This window comes from Bos javanicus, chromosome 3 (genome assembly GCF_032452875.1).
Source record: "Bos javanicus breed banteng chromosome 3, ARS-OSU_banteng_1.0, whole genome shotgun sequence".
NCBI lineage: Eukaryota > Metazoa > Chordata > Mammalia > Artiodactyla > Bovidae > Bos > Bos javanicus.
The window spans coordinates 32,622,569-32,645,090 of record NC_083870.1 but is presented as its reverse complement, the minus strand read 5'-3'; the positions used below and the strand labels follow the sequence as shown (position 1 = coordinate 32,645,090).

The window sequence follows — 22,522 nt, the reverse complement described above, 5'->3', positions numbered from 1 at the left end:
ACAGTGGACACAGTGTCAGACTTTATTTTTTGGGGCTCCAAAATCACTGCAGATGGTGACTTCAGCCATGAAATTAAAAGACGCTTATTCCTTGGAAGAAAAGTTATGACCAACCTAGATAGCATATTGAAAAGCAGAGACATTACTTTGCCAACAAAGGTCCATCTAGTCAAGGCTATGATTTTTCCAGTGGTCATGTATGGATGTGAGAGTGAGACTGTGAAAAAGATGAGCGCTGGAGAATTGATGCTTTTGAACTGTGGTGTTGGAGAAGATTCTTGAGAGTCCCTTGGACTGCAAGGAGATCCAACCAGTCCATTCTGAAGGAGATCACCCCTTGGATTTCTTTGGAGGGAATGATGCGGAAGATGAAACTCCAGTACTTTGGCCACCTCATGCGAAGAGTTGACTCATTGGAAAAGACTCTGATGCTGGGAGGGGTTGGGGGCAGGAGGAGAAGGGGATGACAGAGGATGAGATGGCTGGATAGCATCACTGACTCTATGGACGTGAGTCTGAGTGAACTCCAGGAGTTGGTGATGGATTGGGAGGCCTGGCGTGCTGCGATTCATGGGGTTTCAAAGAGTCAGACATGACTGAGCGACTGAACTGAACTGAACTGAACTGAACTTAAAGGATTAGACATCATAAGTGGAATTTACTCCTGGAAAGCAAGGTTGGTTCATCGTATGAAAATTGATCAATGTAATATACCATATCAATAGGCTGAAAGGGAAAAATCCCACATGAACATCTCATTTGATGCAAGAAAAGAACTTGACAAAATTCCACACCCTTTCATGATAAAACCTCTCAACAAACTAGGAGTAGAAGGAAGCTGTGTGCATGCTTACTAAGTTGCTTTAGTCATGTCCAACTCTTTGTGACCCCCCAGGCACTTCTGTCCCTGGGGATTCTTCAGGCAAAAATATTGGAGTGGGTTGCCATGCCCTCCTCCAGGGGATCTTCCCAACCCAGGGATCGAACCTGAGTCTCTTATGTCTCCTGCATTGGTAGGTGGGCTCTTTACTACTAGCACCACCTGGGAAGCCCAGAAGAAAGCTACCTTAACTAAGTGGAAGCCATTTATGAAAAATTCACTATGAAACTTACTGGTGAAAGAAGAGAAACATTTCCTCTAAGATCAGGCCCAAGGCAAGGATGCCCTTTTAACATATCTTATTCAAGACAGTACTGGCAGTTCTAGCCAGAGTAATTAGGCAAGATAAAAAACAAACAAACAAACAAACATAAGAGATATACAAATTGGAAAGAAGAAAGTAAAATTATGGCTTTGCATATTACATGATTTAATGTATATGTAAATAACCCTAAACATTCCACAGAAACTCACAACTAATAAATTAATTCAGCAAAGGAACAGGATGCTAAAAGCTGGTTGCATTTCTTTACACTAACAATGAACAATCTGGAAAGGATATTATAAAAGCAGTTTGAAATTGAATTTTAAAATACTTAGTAATTAATTTGGAAATATAGTACACAGGATGGGACATATGGAAACTCTGTACTATCTGCTCAATTTTTCTGTAAATCTGAAATTGTTTTAAAAATTAAAGTTTACTAATAAAATATTTAGAGAACAAAAAATTACTTAGTAATTACGTAGCAAAAAAAGATGAAAGACTTGTTTACTGAAAACTACAAAATACTACTGAAAGAAATTAAAGGAAATGTCAATAAATGGAAACACATCCTATATTGATGGATTGGAAGACTTACTACTTTGAATTGTTGATACAACAGAAAGTGATCTACAGATTCAATGTAATACCTACCATAATGCAAATGACTTTTTTTTTTTTTTTTGCAGAAATAGGAAAACCTAAAAATCATATGATATCTCAAGGGACCCTGTGAAGCCAAAACAATCATGAAAAATAAAAAAGTCAGAGTTTCCAAAACTTATTACAAAGTAGCAGTAATCCAAAAGTGTTGTGTTGGCATAAGGACAGACTTACATAGACTGATAGAGTAAAAGAGAGAGCCCAGAAATAAATCCTTATATATATATAGTCAAATGATTTTTGACAAGGTGCTAAGACCATCCAATGGGTAAAGGCCAGTCTGTTCAATGAATGGTTCTGGGAAAACTGGGTATCCCTATGTAAAAGAAAAAAGTTAGACCCTTAACAATATATCCAAAAATTATTAAGTATCAGGAACCTAAATGGAAGACCTAATGTATAAAATTCTTAGAAGAAAACAGGACAAAACCTTTAAAGCATTGGTTTTAGCAATGGTTTCCAGAATGTGATAGCAAAGGTACAGATATCAAAAGAAAAAATAGGCAAGTTGTGCTTCTTAAAAAACTTATTTTAAAAAGTGATACGTTAGAAGACACTGCCAATGGAGTACAAAGGCAACCCACGTAGTATCATAAAACTCTTGGAAGTCATATATCTGGTAAGGGGTTATTATCCAGGATATATACAAAACTATAGGTTGGTCATAACTTTTCTTTCAAGGAATAAGCGTCATTTAATTTCATGGCTGCAGTCACCATCTGCAGTGATTTTGGAGCCCAAAACAATAAAGCCTGACACTGTTTCCACTTTCCCCATCTATTTCCCATGAAGTGATGGGACCAGATGCCATGATCTTCGTTTTCTGAATGTTGAGTTTTAAGCCAACTTTTTCACTGTCCTCTTTCACCTTCATCAAGAGACTTTTTAGTTCCTCTTCACTTTCTGCCATAAGGGTGGTGTCATCTGCATATCTGAGGTTATTGATATTTCTCCCAGCAATCTTGATTCCAGCTTGTGCTTCTTCCAGCCCAGCATTTCTCATGATGTACCCTGTACAGAAGTTAAATAACCAGGGTGACAATATACAGCCTTGACATACTCCTTTTCCTATTTGGAACCCCTCTGTTGTTCCATGCCCAATTCTAACTGTTGCTTCCTGACCTGTATATAGGTTTCTCAAGAGGCAGATCAGGCGGTCTGGTATTCCCATCTCTTTCAGAATTTTCCACAGTTTATTGTGATCCACACAGTCAAGGGCTTTGGCATAGTCAATAAAGCAGAAATGGATGTTTTTCTGGAACTCTCTTGCTTTTTCCATGATCCAGCAGATGTTGGCAATTTGGTCTCTGGTTCCTCTGCCTTTTCTAAAACCAGCTTGAACATCTGGAAGTTCACGGTTCATGTATTGCTGAAGCCTGGCTTGGAGAATTTTGAGCATTACTTTACTAGCGTGTGAGATGCGTGCAATTGTGCGGTAGTTTGAGCATTCTTTGGCATTGCCTTTCTTTGGGATTGGAATGAAAAACTGACCTTTTCCAGTCCTGTGACCACTGCTGAGTTTTCCAAATTTGCTGGCATATTGAGTGCAGCATTTTCACAGCACCAGATACCAAAAATGCTGGTACTTTGATTTTGGGTGTCCCAGCCTCCAAAATTGTGAGAAGTATTTATGGTATTTTTATAGCAGCCAAAATGGACTAAGAACACCAGTATTATTCATGGAAGTAATTAGCTGTCTCAGCATAAGTCAGGAACAGAGATGGATTATACTCATTACTGCTAGCTTGGACTAAGGGGAGACAGAGATGAGACGAAATGAAAGCAGGTGATCAGACTTCTGTTCTGGGGTACTACAGAATTGAATGGCAGAACTGTGTATCTGTCAACATGAATTATCCTTCAAAAAAATGGAAGAATGACTTTGAAGATAATTCAGAGATCAGTACAGGGCTGCCTGACACTGCCACTGTTGTATCATAGGGCACAGGTCCAGGTGCCAAGACTGTTTCTTCTTTGATTCCAAATGGCATAGCCACCTCCATGGTTTTTGCAGGCCAGATTGCTGCCCAAGGTTGTAAGGAGAAGGCTGACATCTAGGTGTCAGGCTGGACAACCTCCCCAATGGACTTGGAAGACAAGAGCACTGAGACAAACAGAATTATTCTCCAGTCTTAAAAAAATCTAATGGAATGTTACTTGCTAGGTTTTCATCTCATTTGGAAGCAGTGACTCCTGTCTTCTGATTTCTCCTTTTTAGAATAAAAATATCTAAAAAAGCAAAATGGCTGTCTGAAGAGGCCTTACAAATAGCTGTGAAAAGAAGAGAAGCGAAAAGCAAAGGAGAAAAGGAAAGATATAAGCACCTGTATGCAGAGTTTCAAAGAATAGCAAGGAGAGATAAGAAAGCCTTCCTCAGCCATCAATGCAAAGAAATAGAGGAAAACAACAGAATGGGAAAGACTAGGGATCTCTTCAAGAAAATTAGAGATACCAAGGGAACATTTCATGCAAAAATGGGCTCGATAAAGGACAGAAATTGTATGGACCTAACAGAAGCAGAAGATATTAAGAAGAGGTGGCAAGAAGACACAGAAGTACTGTACAAAAAAGATCTTCATGACCCAGATAATCACGATGGTGTGATCACTGACTTAGAGCCAGACATCCTGGAATGTGAAGTCAAGTGGGCCTTAGAAAGCATCACTACGAACAAAGCTAGTGGAGATGATGGAATTCCAGTTGAGCTCTTTCAAATCCTGAAAGATGATACTGTGAAAGTGCTGCACTCAATATGCCAGAAAATTTGGAAAACTCAGCAGTGGCCACAGGACTGGAAAAGGTCAGTTTTTCATTCCAATCCCAAAGAAAGGCAATGCCAAAGAATGCTCAAACTACCACAAAATTGCACTCATCTCACACGCTAATAAAGTAATGCTCAAAATTCTCCAAGCCAGGCTTCAGCAATACATGAACCGTGAACTTCCAGATGTTCAAGCTGGTTTTAGAAAAGGCAGAGGAACCAGAGACCAAATTTCCATCCGCTGGATCATGGAAAAAGCAAGAGAGTTCCAGAAAAACATTTATTTCTGCTTTATTGACTATGCCAAAGCCTTTGACTGTGTGGATCACAATAAACTGTGGAAAATTCTGAAAGAGATGGGAATACCAGACCACCTGACCTGCCTCTTGAGAAACCTATATACAGGTCAGGAAGCAACAGTTAGAATTGGACATGGAACAACAGAGGGGTTACAAATAGGAAAAGGAGTACGTCAAGGCTGTATATTGTCACCCTGGTTATTTAACTTCTACGCAGAGTACATCATGAGAAATGCTGGGCTGGAAGAAGCACAAGCTGAAATCAAGATTGCTGGGAGAAATATCAATAACCTCAGATATGCAGATGACACCACCCTTACGGCATAAAGTGAAGAGGAACTAAAAAGCCTCTTGATGAAGGTGAAAGAGGACAGTGAAAAAGTTGGCTTAAAACTCAACATTCAGAAAACGAAGATCATGGCATCTGGTCCCATCACTTCATGGGAAATAGATGGGGAAAGTGGAAACAGTGTCAGACTTTATTTTGGGGGCTTCAAAATCACTGCAGATGGTGACTGCAGCCGTGGAATTAAAAGACACTTACTCCTTGGAAGAAAAGTTATGACCAACGTAGATAGCATATTGAAAAGCAGAGACATTACTTTGCCAACAAATGTCCGTCTAGTCAAGGCTATGGTTTTTCCTGTGGTCATGTACAGATGTGAGAGTTGGACTGTGAAGAAAGCTGAACGCTGAAGAATTGATGCTTTTGAATTGTGGTGTTGGAGAAGATTCTTGAGTCCCTTGGACTGCAAGGAGATCCAACCAGTCCATTCTGAAGGAGATCAGCCCTGGGTGTTCTTTGGAAGAAATGATGCTGAAGCTGAGACTCCAGTACTTTGGCCAGCTGATGCAAAGAGTTGACTCATTGGAAAAGACTCTGATGCTGGGAGGGATTGGGAGCAGGAGGAGAAGGGGACGACAGAGGATGAGATGGGTGGATGGAATCACTGACTCGATGGATGTGAGTCTGAGTGAACTCCAGGAGATGGTGATGGACAGGGAGGCCTGGCGTGCTGAGATTCATGGGGTTACAAAGAGTCGAACACGACTGAGTGACTGAACTGAACTGAACTGATCCTGTGTCTGTTCCACCATTGCATTTTGGAAGCAGATCTTATCTCATTTCACAGGATGACAGTTGGATAAGAACTTTGATTCAGAGTGAATTAGACTTTGACTCTTGCTAATCTGATTTAGATGGTATTTAGATAAGACTTGAGATTTAGAGTTGATGATGGAATGGTTAAGATGTTTGGCTGTTGTGATGTGGACACATGTATTTTGCATATCAGAATGTGAATTTCAGAGGCCTAGAAAGTGGAGTGTTATGGGCTGGACTGTGTATCCTCAAACTTCATATGAGCTTCCCAGGTGGCAACAGTGGTAAAGAACTTGCCTGCCAGGGCAGGAGACATGAGACACAGATTTGATTCCTAGGTTGGAAAGATCCCCTGGAGAAGGAAATGGCAACCCACTCCAGTATTGTTGCCTGGTGAAGCCCAGGGACAGAGAAGCCTGGTGGGCTACAGGCCATAGGGTTGCAAAGAATCAGACATGACTGAAGTTAACTTAGCAGGCAAACTTCGTATGAAATCCTAGTCCCCTGTTCCACAAAACATGACTGCTGTTATTGTTATTCAATCGCTCAATTGTGTCTTGGAGAAGGAAATGGCAACCCACTCCAGTATTCTTGCCTGGAGAATCCCATGGACAGAGGAGCCTGGCATGGGGTTATCAAGAGTCAGACACGACTTAGTGACTAAACCACGCAGCACACCAGGCATCCCTGTCCTTCACTACTTCCCACAGTTTGGTAAAACTCATGTCCATTGAGTCATTGATGCCATCCAACCATCTAATCCTCTGCCATCCCCTTCTTCTCATACCCTCAAACTTTTCCAGCATCAGGGTCTTTTCTGATGAATAGAATCTTTACAAGAGGTGGCCAAACTATTGTAGCTTCAGCTTCAGCATCAGTCCTTCCAATGAATTTTCAGGGTTAATTTCCTTTAGGATTGACTGGTTTGATCTCTTTGCTGTCCAAGAGACTCTTCAAGGGTCTTCTCCAGCACCACAGTTCGAAAGCATCAATTCTTCAGTGCTCAGTCTTCTTTATGGTCCAGTTCTCACATCCACACATGACTATTGGAAAAACCATAGCTATGACTACATGGACCTTTGTCAGCAAAGTGATGTCGTTGTTTTCTAATATGTTGTCTAGGTTTGTCGTAACTTTCCTTTCGAAGAGTAAGCATCTTTTAATTACATTGCTCAAGACACCAACCAGAGTGATTTTGGAGCCCAAGAAAATTAAGTTTGTCACTGCTTCCATTCTTTCCCCATGTATTTGGCATGAAGTGATGCATATTCAAAAGCAGAGACATTACTTTGCCAACAAAGCTTCGTCTAGTCAAGGCTATTGTTTTTCCTGTGGTCATGTATGGATGTGAGAGTTGGACTGTGATGAAGGCTGAGCGCCGATGAATTGATGCTTTTGAACTGTGGTGTTGGAGAAGACTCTTGAGAGTCCCTTGGACTGCAAGGAGATCCAACCAGTCCATTCTGAAGGAGATCAGCCCTGGGATTTCTTTGGAAGGAATGATGCTAAAGCTGAAACTCCAGTACTTTGGCCACCTCATGTGAAGAGTTGACTCATTGGAGAAGACTCTGATGCTGGGAGGGATTGGGGCAGGAGGAGAAGGCAATGACAGAGGATGAGATGGCTGGATGGCATCACTGACTCTACGGATGTGAGTCTGAGTGAGCTCCGGGAGTTGGTGATGGACAGGGAGGCCTGGCGTGCTGCGATTCATGGGGTCGGAAAGAGTCAGACACGACTGAGCGACTGATCTGATCTGATGGGACCAGATGCCATGATCTTAGATTTTTGAATGTTGAGTTTAAAGCCAGCTTTTTCACTCTCCTCTTTCACTTTTGTCAAGAGGCTCTTCAGTTCCTCTTCTCTTTCTGCCATTAGGGTGTTGTCATCTGCCTGTGTTATTTCTCCTAGAATTGTTGATTTCAGCTTCTGATATACCAGCTGGCATTTAGCATGATGTACTCTACATAGAAATTAAATAAGCAGGCTGACAATACACAGCCTTGTTGTACATTTTAACTGTTGCTTCTTGACGTGCATACAGGTTTCTCAGGAAGCAGGTAAGATGGTCTTGTATTTCCATCTCTTGAAGAATTTTCCAATTTGTTGTGAACCACACAGTCAAAGGCTTCAGTGTAGCCAATGAAGCAGAAGTAGATTTTCTGGAATTTTTGCTTTTTCTATGATCCAACAAATGTTGGCAATTTAATCTCTGGTTCCCCTGCCTTTTCTAAATCCAGCTTGTACATCTGGAAGTTCTTGGTTCACATACTGTTGAAGCCTAGCTTGAAGGCTTTTGTGCATTACCTTGCTAGCATGTGAAATAAGCACAGTTGTGTCATAGTTTGAACATTCTTTGGCATTGCCCTTCTTTGGAATTGGAATGTAAACGGACCTTTTCTAGTCCTGTGGCCACTGTTGAGTTTTTCAAATTTGCTGGCATGTTGAGTGCAGCATTTTCACAGCATCATCCTTTAGGATTTGAAACAGCTCAGCTGGAATTTTGTCACCTCCAATAGTTTTGATCATCACAATGCTTCCTAAGGTCCACTTGGCTTTGCTTTCCAGGGTGTCTGGCTCTAGGTGAGTGATAACACCATCATGGTTAGCTGGGTCATTAAGACGTTTTTTGCACAGTTCTGTGTATTCTTGCCACCTCTCAATCTCTTCTGCTTCTATTATGACCTTACCATTTCTGTTTTATTGTGCCCATCTTTGCATGAAATATTCCCTTGGTATCTCTAATTTTCTTGAAGAGACCTCTAGTCTTTGCCATTCTATTGTTTTCACTTAAGAATGCTTTCTTATCCCTCCTTGCTATTCTTTGGAGCTCTGCACTCAGTTGGGTATACCTTTCCCTTTCTCCTTTATGTTTTGCTTCTCTTCTTTTCTCAGCTATTTCTAAGGCCTCCTCAGACAATCAATTTGCCTTCTTGCATTTCTTTTTCTTGGGCATGGTTTTGGTGACCACCTCCCATACAATGTTATGAAACTCCATCCATACTTCTTCAGGCACTCTATCAGATCTACTCCCTTGAATCTGTGTCACTTCTGTATAATCATAATAAAGGATTTGATTTAGATACCTGAATGGCCTAGTGGCTTCCCTAGTTTCTTTAAGTCTGAATTTTGCAGTAAGGAGCTCATGATCTGACCCACAGTCAGCTCTCGGTTTTGTTTTTATTGACTGTATACAGCTTCTCCATCTTAACTGCCAAGAATACATTCAATCTGATTTCAATATTGACCATCTGGTGACATCCAAGTGTAGAGTTATCTTTTGTGTTGCTGCAAGAGGGTTTTGCTATGACCAGTGTGTTCTCTTAGGAAAACTGTTAGCCTTTGCCCTGCTTCATTTTGTACTCCAAGATCTAACTTGGCTCCAGCTATCTCTTGACTTCCCACTTTCACATTCCAATCCCCATGATGAAAAGGACATCTTTTTTTTTTTTTTTTGGTGTTAGTTCTAGAAGGTCTTATTGGTCTTCATAGAACTGTTTGACTTCAGCTTCTTCATCATTAGTGGTTGGGGCATAGACTTGAATTACTGTGATGCTGAATGACTGTAGATCATATTAATTAAAATGAGGCTGTTAGATTGTGACCTAATCTGAATGGTGTCCTTATAAGGACATTTGGACACATTAAGATATACCAGTGATGTAAATGCAGAGACTACGGGTGAAGATATAGCAAGAAGGCAACTAACTAGAAGCTAAGGAGAGGACTCAGAAGAAATCAAACCTGCTGACATTTTGACCATGAAATTCCAGCCTCCAGAATCGTTAAGAAAATAAATTTGCTATTCAAGCCACCTAATCTGTGCTATTTTGTTGTGAAAGTATTGGCAAAGTAATATAGACGTATACTTCACACAAAATATTAGTTATTTTGTTTTCCTACCAATTTACACATAATGTTAACGTTCTCTATTCTATAGAAATTGGTTGCTTTAAAATTTCTATTTCAGATTAAATCAATTTTGATAAATTACATATTCTTGAAAACTGTTGAAAATGTCAAACTTATTTCTATAAATTCATGCAAAGTATTCTCATTGTTTAACATTTTTGCTTTTTCAATTATTTTTCCTGAACAGTTCTCATTTTGTACGTTTTAATATTTTTTAAAAAGTTAGATTAAATTTTATGTATTTTACTAATTTCTCCCCACAGCACCAGCTAATTGTCTTATTTGTTCTGTTTGTCTATTTTATTCTTTTATCTTTTCTTACTTGAAATAATAGTTCAGTATGAGGAACTGATAACTGTATATACCTATCATACCATCTACTTCAAGATGGAGAATGTTTGCATCATCCCCAGTAAAAAATTTATATTAGTTTACTAGGATTGCCATAACAAAATATCACAGACTAGGCAGCTTCAACAAATTAATTTTTTCATAGTCGTGGACACTAGCAGTGTGAAACCAAGGTGTTGGTAGGGTTGGTTTCTCCTAAGACCTCTATCTTTGGCTTGTGGATGGCCATATTCCCCCTGTGGCATCCTATGGTCTTCCCTCTGTATATGCCTTTGCTCTAATTTCTTCTTATAAAAATGTTAGTCATATTGGACTAGGCACACCCTAATGACCTTCACTTAATTATCTATTTAAAGATGTTCTCCACATAGTCAGATTATCAAGTCCGAGGACTTCAAAGTTAAAAATAGAAATTTTGGAGAGACACAATCTATAACAACCTCCTAAACCTCTTTCTAGTAAATTTTTCCCATAAGGATCACTTTCTGACTTCTATTTACCATAATTTCAACTGCTATTTTGCTTCAAATAAATGTAATTATACATATTTGTGTCTGTGTGTAGGTTTCCTCCATACAATGCTTTTGTGATTCATGTCATTGTACATATCTGTAGCTTATCTTTTTACTGCCAAGCAGTATGCCATTACATAAATACACCTCAACTTATTTATCCATTTTCTTACGGATGGTCATTAGTTATTGTCACTCTTTAATTATTATTGATTGGTGGGAAGATCCTTGTTAGTTTTCTTGTGAACATGTTTTCATTTAAGTAAATTCCTATGAATGGATTTTTCAGGGTCACTAAGTAGATTTAGTTTAACTTTAGAACTACCAAAGCATTCTCCCAATTGGTTTACCAGCAAGACAAGAGGTCCAATTTCTCATAGTCCTACCAAGATATGGTGTTGTCAGTCTTTTTTATTGTAACCATACTAGTGGGTCTATAGCAGTTGTGACATTTATTTCCATTACTCTGATGAGTGCATCCTTTTCTTGTGTATTCATATCCTTTATTTCATGAAGTATCTTTCTGTCCTTTGTACATTTTTAAAAAACTGAACATGCACTTTTTATGTTCTTTATATATTCTGCATACAAGTTCTTTGTAAACTGTAAATATTATGAATATGTTCACCCAATCTGTGGTTTGCCTCTTCAGATTCTAAGTGGTATCTTTTAAAAATACTTATTTTGGGCTGTGCTGGGTCTTTGTTGCAATATGTGGGATCTTTTGTTGTAGTGCGTGGGCTCTGCTGTGGCGTACAGGCTCCAGAATGCTTGGGATTTGTAGTTCCTGGCATGTGGACTCTCTAGTTGAGGTACCTGGGCCTAGTGACTGTGATGCATGGGCTAAGTTGCCCTGCAGCATGTGTGATCTTAGTTCCATGATCCAGAATTGAACTCTCAAGCTCTGCATTAGAAGGCAGGTTCTTAACCACTTGACACCAGTGAAGTCCCCAGGGGGTATCTTCTGATAAACAGAAATCTTAAATTTTGAAAAAAATCCTTCATATAATTTTCTTTTGTGTTGCTAAGAAAGCTTTGCCTCCCCTGATGTCACAAAGATATTTTCCTAAATTATCATCTAGAAGCTATACAGTTTGGGCTCTTTCTTATAGGCCTGAGATAAACCTTGATATATCTGTATAGGACCAAGAAAAATGTTGCAGCTCACTGTTTTCCACTTGGATATTCTGGTGTAAGAGCATCAGTTGTTGAAGACTTTTTTTTCTCATTACATTTTCCGGGACTCCATCTGAAAATAAACTGACTATGTAGGTACGGTCTATTTTGGATGCTATCCCATTTTACTGGTGTATTGGTCTATCTTTATGTCAATAATTCGGAGAAGGCAATGGCACCCCACTCCAGTACACTTGCCTGGAAAATCCCATGGATGGAGGAGCCTGGTGTGCTGCCATCTCTGGGGTCACACAGAGTCGGACACGACTGAAGTGACTTAGCATAGCATAACATATGTCAATAACTACACTGTTTTAATGTAACATTATAATACATTTTGAAACCAGACAGCCTAAGACATGTAATCTTTTCAAGATTGTTTTGACTATTTCAGATGCTGTGAATTTCCAAATTTTACAATCACCTTGTCAATTTCATCATAACTTATTACATCTGAAATATCCTATTTCCAAATAAGGTCACATTCTGAAGTTCTGGATGGATGTGACTTTGCGGGAAATATCAATCAATACAGTGTATCAGTCGGCCTAGGTGTTTATTAATTTTATAATTTCCCAAAGTCTCACTTTTGATTTTGTTGATTTTCTGTTAATTTCCAATTAACTTTGCAAATGTCCTCAGTCAATATCTTTCAAACATTTCTTCAGTACCATTTTTATCTTCTGAAACCCAATTATAAGATTAAGATCATTTAATTTTGCCTTCAAAACTCAGACATTCAATTCTTTTTATTTTTCCTTTTTTCTTTGGTTTCCAGCTTTTATACTTTCAATTGCCCTATCTTTTAGTTTACATCCTTTCCTCTGCATAGTCATATCATATTCTAGAATTATTTTGCTTTCTAAATGAACATTTCTCTGCTGAAATCCCCCCTTTTCATGCATGTTTTCTACTCTTTTTACTAGCTCCTTCAGCACTTTTATCATAGGTATCTCCCTCTGATAACTGCAACACCTGAGCAATCTCTGAGTTTGCTTTTATTAACAATTTCCTGTCTGTATCAAATTTTTCTGCTCCTTTGAATGATTTTATAAGTTCTGACTATATGCTGTATATATTCTTTAAAAGAACAGTAAGTATTAAAAACGGCAGTTGCCTCCCAAAAGGGGAATGCCTATTTTGTCAGGTATATAGAATGGAAGGTTAGTTAACATGATTTACAGTTGAGGTGGAGACGAGCTTTGTTACTGCTAGTTTGATTCATGTGACTCTACTGGAATCCTTGTGCTTTTCATTTGAGCTGCCAGTTATCCAAACATGGGGAATTTCTCTTTGCCCTACATTCCAACTGTATATTTTAGAATTTCTGAGGCATTCTCTTTGTATTCCGTTCAAGTCTTCTGAGTAGGTGAATTCTCAGATAAACTGTATTTCAAATTACCATGCCTTGTGGAGGATACAACTGTTTACATTGGTAAGACCAATAATGCCTCAGAAAGACTTTTCCTTTGTCTTAGATCTATTCTACATTCTTACCTTCCTAATAAATACACTGTTTTAAAAACCAGCACTCTGGTTGGTTGAAAAAAAGACAATATTAGGGCAGTAATCCAACATTTATTCAATTTCATTTCATGGCAAGTCTGTATAGAACACTGCACAAGAAAAGTTGTCTTTCTCTTTCATAAATCCACTGAATATTTACAGCATGACACTATTCTAGAAACGGATAATCTTGGTAAGCAGGATAATTAAAAAGAGTTCTCACATTATATTAGATATCTAGGTTGATATTCTAAAAGCTGATTAAAAGAGAACTAGTTCAGGCTCCTACATGTTAGTCTGCCATCTCCTAAAACCCTGTTCTCATCAATAAACAACTGATGTAAGGAGACAAAACTGGGTAACAGCATTCTTGTTTTTCAGAATCATAATGCTGAAATAGACACATCCATTTCATTTACATTTCATGACTAAAATTCATTCTTTTGCCTATACTTGACTAAAAGGGAAATGTTGTCTTGCCGTGTCTTTAAGAACTCAGGAAACAGTATCTGTTGATTTTGTCAGCTTAACCTCCTATTCTCAAAAGTCTACATTCAAAACCAAATTAATTGAACTACCTTACCCATTCATCCAAGCTATTAATACTACTATCCGATAGTGTTGGCAAGGCATACTTTGAGGGAGGGTATGGTTAGCTTCCATTACTTCAGGCTTAAGATAAGGGATGAAGGCACATTCAAAAATTTCTATTTATAATCTCTTTTTAAACTTATTCATATTTTCAGCCCATGTTATTTCTAAGGGTAAAAGTTAAATAATGAAATTAAAATACTATTCAAGTAATATTTTTTGTTTTTAAAATAATTTAAAGTTGTTACTGTACCTCTAAGTTCTAATATGGAAGCACAAGTCCATGTTCTTCCCTGTGCCATCTTGCCCCCACATAAACTATAATTTTACGACCTTTGATTTTATCTGTTTCCTTCTTACCATACTGTGGTCCTTCACAACTTAGATTACAGCTTCCTTGAGGGACAGCAGTCAGGACTAGATACTGTTTCACAGATGTGGTTGCACATGATGAAAATCATGATTTTCAGAGGCATTAAAAAGACGTTTTACGGTTTGTACTGAAAATTTTTTTCAGTGATGTCAGATATCAACCAGTGTTTACTGAAATGTTTCCCATGTTCACTGTTGCTTTATATAGCTAAACAGTATTGTATTCCATTTTCTATCTTATAAGTACAGAAGTCTTCAGAAACATTTACCTTTTTACAACCAGCAAGCTTTTCATAATTGAGATCTATGGTTCTACCATATAACCATCTTCCCTTAATTGCTCTCTCTTACACTTTAAACCTTTCCTTACCATCTTTTATTCTGGCTATGGATCCACTTCTTCTATAAAGAAAAACCTTGTTAATCTTCTTCAGAGATTCTTTTGCAAATCATTTGATCACTGGGCACCTTACAGATGAGTGTTTTCTTCTTCTGAATTTTATCTGGGATCTGTAAACCATTCTTTATCTGCACAGATAAGGATTCAAGTAGAAGTGCTCCAATTACTTGCATGTCCAGAGAGAAACAAAATTATTTTGGTGGGTGCATGTATCATCATTATTCTACACCTAGTTTTTCTGGATTGCTGTTTCTATCCTTTAGAATTGGGGTTCTACAAAGATCACATCCCATTAAAAAAGGTCCAACATCTGTTCAAGGTTTCTTTTTCAAATAATTATAATTTGCTATAAATGAAATCTTAATGAATTCTTGAGTGCAGTTTGAGGTGACTTTTACATTAATTATACTTGCTGTTATTCAGAAACTTCTCAGCCTTGTGTCGGAACATTAATCACTGTTCTATACAAAATGTAACTGGAGTACATTTACCTATAGCTGTTTTTTTTCATTCATTAGTAATTAAAGTTTCACATCAGAGACTAACCTTCATGAAACAAGTGCGAGCGAGCAGGTGTGACAGACCATTTAGCATAGTATCTGGCCTTGTGGCAGCAATCAAATTAATATCCACAGAATATCTTGTGCAAAGCTTAAGCAATTAAAGTGCTCATGTGAATTCAGGTCTACTTCCCTTTAAAGTTGGATTCCAGAAGAAATAAATTTTATAAAGACTGTATGAAATGTATTAATATGGTAAACTATTACTTCAAAACCCAATTCTAAAGGAGCTGTTGAGCATTGCTGATTATTTGGGGTCCTGAAATGTTTCTCTTACATAACTGCTCCGAACAAATCATGAGTTTTAATGGTTTTAAAAATGTGAAAAGTTGGATTTTGCAGACTGCTTGGTGCAGTTCTGGTTGTTTCTCTTTAAAAAAAAAAAGTAGAAAAAAAATACACAATGTTGTAGTCCTTTGGTTATACTTTCTGGGCTAAAAAAGTATAGGCATAAATGTTTTTACATGATCCTCTTGAAGATGTCCTTTAAAACAACATCAAATGTCTTAATTCATGTCTCTTGATTATCGGGATTCTTTCATGTCACAGTCAGCCTTGATTAAATGGTTGAAAACTTCAGAGCAGAATAAGTAACTTTCATGAATATCTCCCCAATCCCTGAGAATCATAATCACCAAAGGTATATTTTGTTGTTTCATCATACATCTCTGGAAAGTAGCCATGTTCGTTCATTGTTAACAGGGCAAGGAGCAGTGTCATAAAGGGTTAATCCATGTAAAGTGGCTTCGACCCGTAAAGAAATTTTCTGGAACAGAAAAGAAAATTACATACAGAAGTTTGCTCCTTAAAGACAGATCACATGTTCAATATATTCTGGGAATATCTTGGGATCCAGAATGTAAACCAATTCTAATGAAGAACAAGAGAGAGATGGCTGTTGTACTGCCAAAAGTATCATCTGTAGTACAAACAGAATTGTGAAAAATAAGCTTCTTTCCTCAGAAGTTCTTTGGTTTTCTCTGGTTTCTATGAAGAATCAATAAAACTAAATGTGGAGGATGGCCTATATAAATGTAGCCTGAGTTGATAAAAACTCTGAGAGAATATCTGCAAATTTAATTGTTTTACAACCCTATTTTCAAGGCTTAACCTTGCTAACAGAACACTATTTCTCAAGGCACAGAAACAAATCACGTTAGAAGCTCCTCTTCTGGCTCACTGCTTAATAAGTTAATTTTTGAAAAAGCGAGAGAGTTGCCTATAGAAAGTTTCTTATTCCACCAAAGGAAGTTTGACAGCATATATCTAATTCTACATTTTCTTACCTGAAAATCACGAATGTAAGTCAGGAAAAAACCAAAGAAGGAAAGTGACATAGACCATTCTGCTGCCGTAGTAATCATGTGAAGCACATAACCCTTAAGTGAGAACAACAACAAAAAAAACAGTTCTGTGAAATTTCATTCATATGACCTCAAATAAAAAACCTGTAATATTTATAAACCAATCAGTATTCTGAAATATCAACCCCTGATTTATTTGACATATCTCTAGAATTAAAGGTGGACATTAAAGACATCCTAAATGATCTATCACATTTTCATTTATAGCAAGTAAAATTTTCATTCAAATAACTAAGAACAGGAGAACTTAACTCTACAACCAAGAAGTTACTGCCTTTTCCAAAGTCATGAGCCATTAAATCCCACTAAAAAAGTTTAAGTAAACAATGCTCAGATTAATAGGTGGCTCAGTGGTATAAAGAATCTGCTTGCAATGCAGGAGATGCAGATTCGATCCCTGGGTCAGGAAGATCCCCTGGAGAAGGGAATGGCAACCCACTCCAGTATTCTTGCCTGGAAAATCCCATGGACAGAGAAGCCTGGAAGGTTACAGTCGACAGAGTCCCCAAAAGTTGGATATGACTGAGCAACTGAACATGCACACATGCAAAAAATGCCCATGACAAACTTGATACTACATTTTGAGCATTAAAATATGGGTTCTGATTAGGAGTATCTAGTAAATTATTTCAGTTCTTACTTTGTCCTCAGGGTTCCAATGGAGTTTCTGTACTATATCAGCACCAAAACTGCCATTGTACAAAAGTGATGAGCAAGTCAGCACTATTAAAAAGAAATGTCAAGGAAGAATCTCAAGGAAGACATGTTAAGTTTAAGCTAAACTCAAAATTAAAAACAAATATCTTCAAAGATCTAAAAGGATCACACATATATTTGTTTCCAAGGCCCAAAACCATTTTCTTAAAGACTTCATATTACATGGCATTAGTAAAATTTAAAATGTGCCCATATTATTATAAAATGCTTCGCAGAGTCAGTTTCTCTTTGCTCAATAAATTCTTAGTTCTATCATAAGCTTTGCTACACAATTGTTCTTAAGGAGGGAATCAACTCATCTTTCCTATCTTTGAAGCGAGTATGATTAGGCTAGACATTATCTTTGCTTCTCACTCAGTTACCATGTCCCAAGTAAAAATTTGAATTTCATGATTCAAATTAATTTAGGATTTAGTAAACCAAGAAGCTCGCCCACAAAAGGCCTGTTTACAACATGTCAACAGTGTTCACTTAAATTTTGTTGTTCAGTTCCCTTTCAAGGGTAGCCACATTTTACAGCAAAGGATACTGCTAAATGCACTTACTCCACACCAGATAACCAATAACAGTCTGATCCAGAAGACTTGTTTGCCATGAATTTTGGGCTGCATTTGGTAGGAAAGGATAGTCTGAACAAACATATACAATGAGCCCATACCAAATGTGAGCACAGCTCCACACACATGTACAGCAAAAAAGGTGGTTTTCTGAGAGGTAAAAGGAAGAAATAAGTCAATAAAAGAAACACCAAAAGCATCACAAACACAATATTTAAAAACACAAGTCCAGCAAATTCAACAGGACATTCACTGAGTAGGAAAGCTATGTAGAGTCTACAGATTATTTCCTGAGATAATTTTCTCTCAGTACTGAGAATAAACCTGAAAATTACAGTCATCCAAATTACTTCATATGCCACTAGTGAAAACATATAGTAATTACTCATTTAATCATGCTTATTTGGGTGCCTCTTATGTGTCAAGCTACTGTTCTAAGCATTCAGATATATGAGTAAACAAATCAGATAAAAATTTGGTCCTCACAGATTACATTCAAGTGAAGGAACACAAACAATAAAAAATAAACTTTAGAAATAATTCCATATATGTTAAATAGTGATATGGGTTATAGAAAAAGAGTAGAACAAAGTAAAGAGAACTAGGATGGTTGGGAATGCAGGAGGCAAGGAGTGTCAACTTAAATTTAAATAAAATCTAAATACAATTTAAAGGTTAAAGAAATTAAAACATTCTTGTTTCTAGTTTGACTTGTTTTGATAAATTATACAAGAGATTAGCATAAACTGCAAATTTTTTCTGTTACCTTACTCTTTGTTTTTGAATTATTGTTTTCCTTTGCCTTACTCTCATTAATATCTATTTACATTTTACTTTTTACTATATATGTCCCTGTTTAAAAGTGATGACAGTAGCTTCCCAAAAATTCTATTATCAAAGCCTTTGGTTGAAGTATTAGGTTGGTGAAAAAGTAATTGCGGTTTTGGACCACTGCAACTAGGCTCAAACATATCTTTATTAATCAAAATAAGAACCATCACAATGACACATTTTTGCCAATGAGAAATAAGTTTGTTTACTCCTGTAGCATAAAAATTCTTGCCTTGAGATTCAACAAACTCTCGGAAAGCATTTTCTGCCTCCTGCTAGTTGTGGAAGCATTTTCCCTGCAAAAAGTTTGTCGAGATGCTTGAAGAAGTTGTAGTCAGTTGGCGAGAGGTCAGGTGAATATGGCAGATGAGGCAAAACCTCACAGCTCAATTTGTTCAACTTCTGAAGCGTTGGTTATGCAATGTGCAGTTGGATGCTGTAGTGGAGAAGAACTGGGCCCTGTCTGTTGACCAATGCCAGCTGCAGGCATTACAGTTTTTAGTGCATCTCATCTATTTGCTGAACATACTTCTCAGATGTAATAGTTTCGTTGAGATGCAGAAAGCTGTAGAGGATCAGACAGGCAGCAAGCAGACCACCAAACAGTGACCATGACCAAGTTTGGCTTTGGGAAGTGCTTTGGAGCTTCCTTTCAGTCCAGCCACTGAGCTGGTTGTTTCCCATTGCTGTATGAAATCCACTTTTCATCGCACATTACAATCCAATTGAGAAATGGTTTGCTGTTACATAGAATAAGAGAAGACAACACTTCAAAATGATGATTTTTTTTTTGCAGTCAGTTCATGAGACACCTACTTATTGAGCTTTTTCACTTTTCCAATTTGCTTCAAATGCTGAACGACAATAGAACGGTTGACACTGAGTTCTTCGGCAACTTCTCGTGTTGTTTTAAGAGGATCAGCTTCAATGATCCTCTCAATTGGTTGTTGTTAACTTCCAACAGCCAGTCACAGTGTTCCCCATCTTCAAGGCTCTCGTTTCCTTTGCAAAATTTCTTGAACCACCATTGCAATGTATGTTCCTTAGCAGTTCCTGGACAAAATGAGCTGATGTTGCAAGTTGTCTCTACTGCTTTATGACCCATTTTGAACTTGAATAAGAAAATTGTTCAAATTTGCTTCATCTAACATCATTTCCCTAGTCTAAAATAAATATACAAATAAACAGCAAGTACTAAGTCATTAGCAGAAAAAAAAAGTGAAAAATGTGCATTAAAATAGTGTATAACATAATCACATTTACTTAAGAATGTATTCTAATAACAAACAGCAAAGTTCAACAATGCAAAATCACAATTACTTTTGTACCAACTTAATACAGTTTTCTAAACGGATGCTGTCTGTGTCACTTGGTTGACAAGATACCACACAAGATACGTGGTATGAGGGTATGACTCCCCAGTGTTCATGCAACACTATTTTCAATAGCCAGGACGTGGAAACAACCTAAATGTCCACTGACAGATGAATGGACAAAATGTGATACATATACACAATGGAATATTACTCAGCCATTAAAAGGAATGAAACAGGGTCACCTGTAGAGACGTAGATGGAACAAGAGTCTGTCATACCAAGTGAAATAAGTCAGAAAGAGAAAAACAAATATCATATATTAACACATATATATGGAATCTAGAATGGACACGTAGACACAATAGGGAAGAGGAAGGTAGGAGAAACTGAGACAAAATGGGATTGACATATATACACTACCATGTGTAAAACAGACAGTTAATGGGAACCTGCTGTATAGTACCGGGAGCTCGGCTTGGTGTTGTGATGACCTAAATGGGAGGGATGCGGGGTGGCAGGGGCGAGGAGGAGAGGTGGGAGCGAGGTCCCAGAGAGAGGGGATATGTTCCCTGGTGGCTTAGATGGTAAAGAACTTATCAGCAATGCGGGAGACCTGGGTTTGACCCCCGAGTTGGGAAGATGTCCTAGAGAAGGGAATGGCAACCCACTTCCATACTCTTGCCTAGAGAATTCCATGGACAGAGGAGCCTGGTGGACTACATACAGTCCATGGGGTCACAGAGTGGGACATGACTGAGCGACTACACTTTCATGGCTAACTCACTTCATTGTACAGCAGAAACTAACATAGCATTGTAAACCAATTACATTACAATTAAAAAAGTAAAATTTAAATTAAAAGAAAAAAGAGGGTATGACTAAGGTAATAAAAGACAGATTAGGTTAGGGGTTGGTTCTCTCCTTCTACAATCAACTATGCTAATTCACATACAGTCTACTTTTTTTAGCTGAAGGTGTAAGAAGTCTCAAGTATGAAGAAATAAAGATAACAAGTTATTTGGATTCCTTTGGAGAAAGTGCTACTTTGATAAGGTTTGGGATGTTTTAACTGGCAGTAAGTTATGAGCACTGGGAAGGGAAAAAATCATTGTTACTATCACCTTGGGTCACAAAGAAAAAAAAAGTTCAGCACCCATAAATCAATACAAAATGGTATTATCTTCTTGGTTCATGTGAATTTACCAGTATATATGGATACATGCTGCAAAAGTGAAATTGACAGGGCTAAGAGCAGGATTTTTCTCCTTAAAAATATTCTCACATATATTTGACTGAAAAATATGAACAAGATAAAGGTTGAGCATGTGCTGTGTTTAGTTGTTCAGTCATGTCCAACTCTTTGTGACCCCGTGGACTGTAGCCCACAAGGCTCCTTGTCCATGGGGATTCTCCAGGAAAGAATACTGGAGTGCCACACCCTCCTCCAGGGTATCTTCCCAACCCAGGGATTGAACCCAGGTCTCCCGCACTGCAGGCAGATTGTTTATCGTCTGAGCCACCTTGAAAGTTATATTTTATTTGGAAGACTTTCTGAAGACTTCATGTCCAGGAGGTAGCCTCTCAGATAGCTCTAAGAAACTGTCCTCAAGAGGTAAGGGAGGAGCCAGATATATATAAATTTTGCAACAAAGATGACTACTATTAATTAATAAAGAAAACCAGATATCTCAACTTAGTTTTGTGCTTTTCTATATATGGAAAGATGCAAGAGCCTGGGCTCACTGAAATCATTCCTTTGATAAGCACCTTAGCTATCTAGGTCCAGTATCCAGTCCCCATCCTGAGTCCCCTCAGGGTGCACTGCTGGGCGGTGGCTGCAGTGGCTGAAGGCTTGGCAGCTGGGAGCCCATTTGTCTCCATCCTGAGTTTTCTCAAGGCTCACTGTTGGGGACGACTGTAGTGGCTTGATGACTGCGATATTCTTTGTTTATTGACGTGGCAGGCAACATTTTTCATTCACATATTGATGAAGCTAAATATAGATATAGTCTGATGAATGCCCACATGTGACGAGCACACAGTTCCATCAACAAAATCCCATAGTTAAAAGAAAAAGAATAGAGAACATTCACTACTATGTTTATAATCAGAATGGAGGTGTATAAAGCTAGTTTTAACTGACAGTACTTTGGCTTAATCCATTTAATTTTGTCATTTAGAGACTAGGGAAACAGCAAAAGATCTTGAAATGGGCAACAGATACCCTTTCAATAGAATATTAGAGCCTGTGGGAATGATTCTATAGAAATGTTAATTGTACTTGGCTTTGATTAGGCTATTTTGCAGGGAGAACTTTTACAATGATAGACATTATGTGTAGAGATAAAAGTTAACTTATTGAAAATGCATAGTAACACAAGTAATCA

At 37.9% G+C, this 22,522-nt stretch overlaps 1 protein-coding gene across 5 annotated transcripts in view; it reads right to left on the bottom strand.

Moving 5' to 3' along the window:
- Positions 1-13,479: 13,479 nt before the first annotated feature.
- DRAM2 (DNA damage regulated autophagy modulator 2) overlaps positions 13,480-22,522 on the bottom strand; it is a 29,783-nt gene continuing 20,740 nt past the window's right edge. For 4 of the 5 annotated variants that reach the window (XM_061410849.1, XM_061410851.1, XM_061410853.1 and 1 more), the window contains 4 exons: positions 17,961-18,138; positions 17,355-17,437; positions 16,637-16,729; positions 13,480-16,116 (listed from right to left, as the gene is read on the bottom strand). In XM_061410849.1, coding sequence (XP_061266833.1) covers positions 16,009-16,116; positions 16,637-16,729; positions 17,355-17,437; positions 17,961-18,138 — 462 coding nt within the window. In that variant the 3' untranslated portion in view covers positions 13,480-16,008. Of the gene's footprint in view, positions 16,117-16,636; positions 16,730-17,354; positions 17,438-17,960; positions 18,139-21,902; positions 22,129-22,522 lie in introns of all 5 variants that reach the window. The other variant, XM_061410854.1, reaches the window with a different exon arrangement.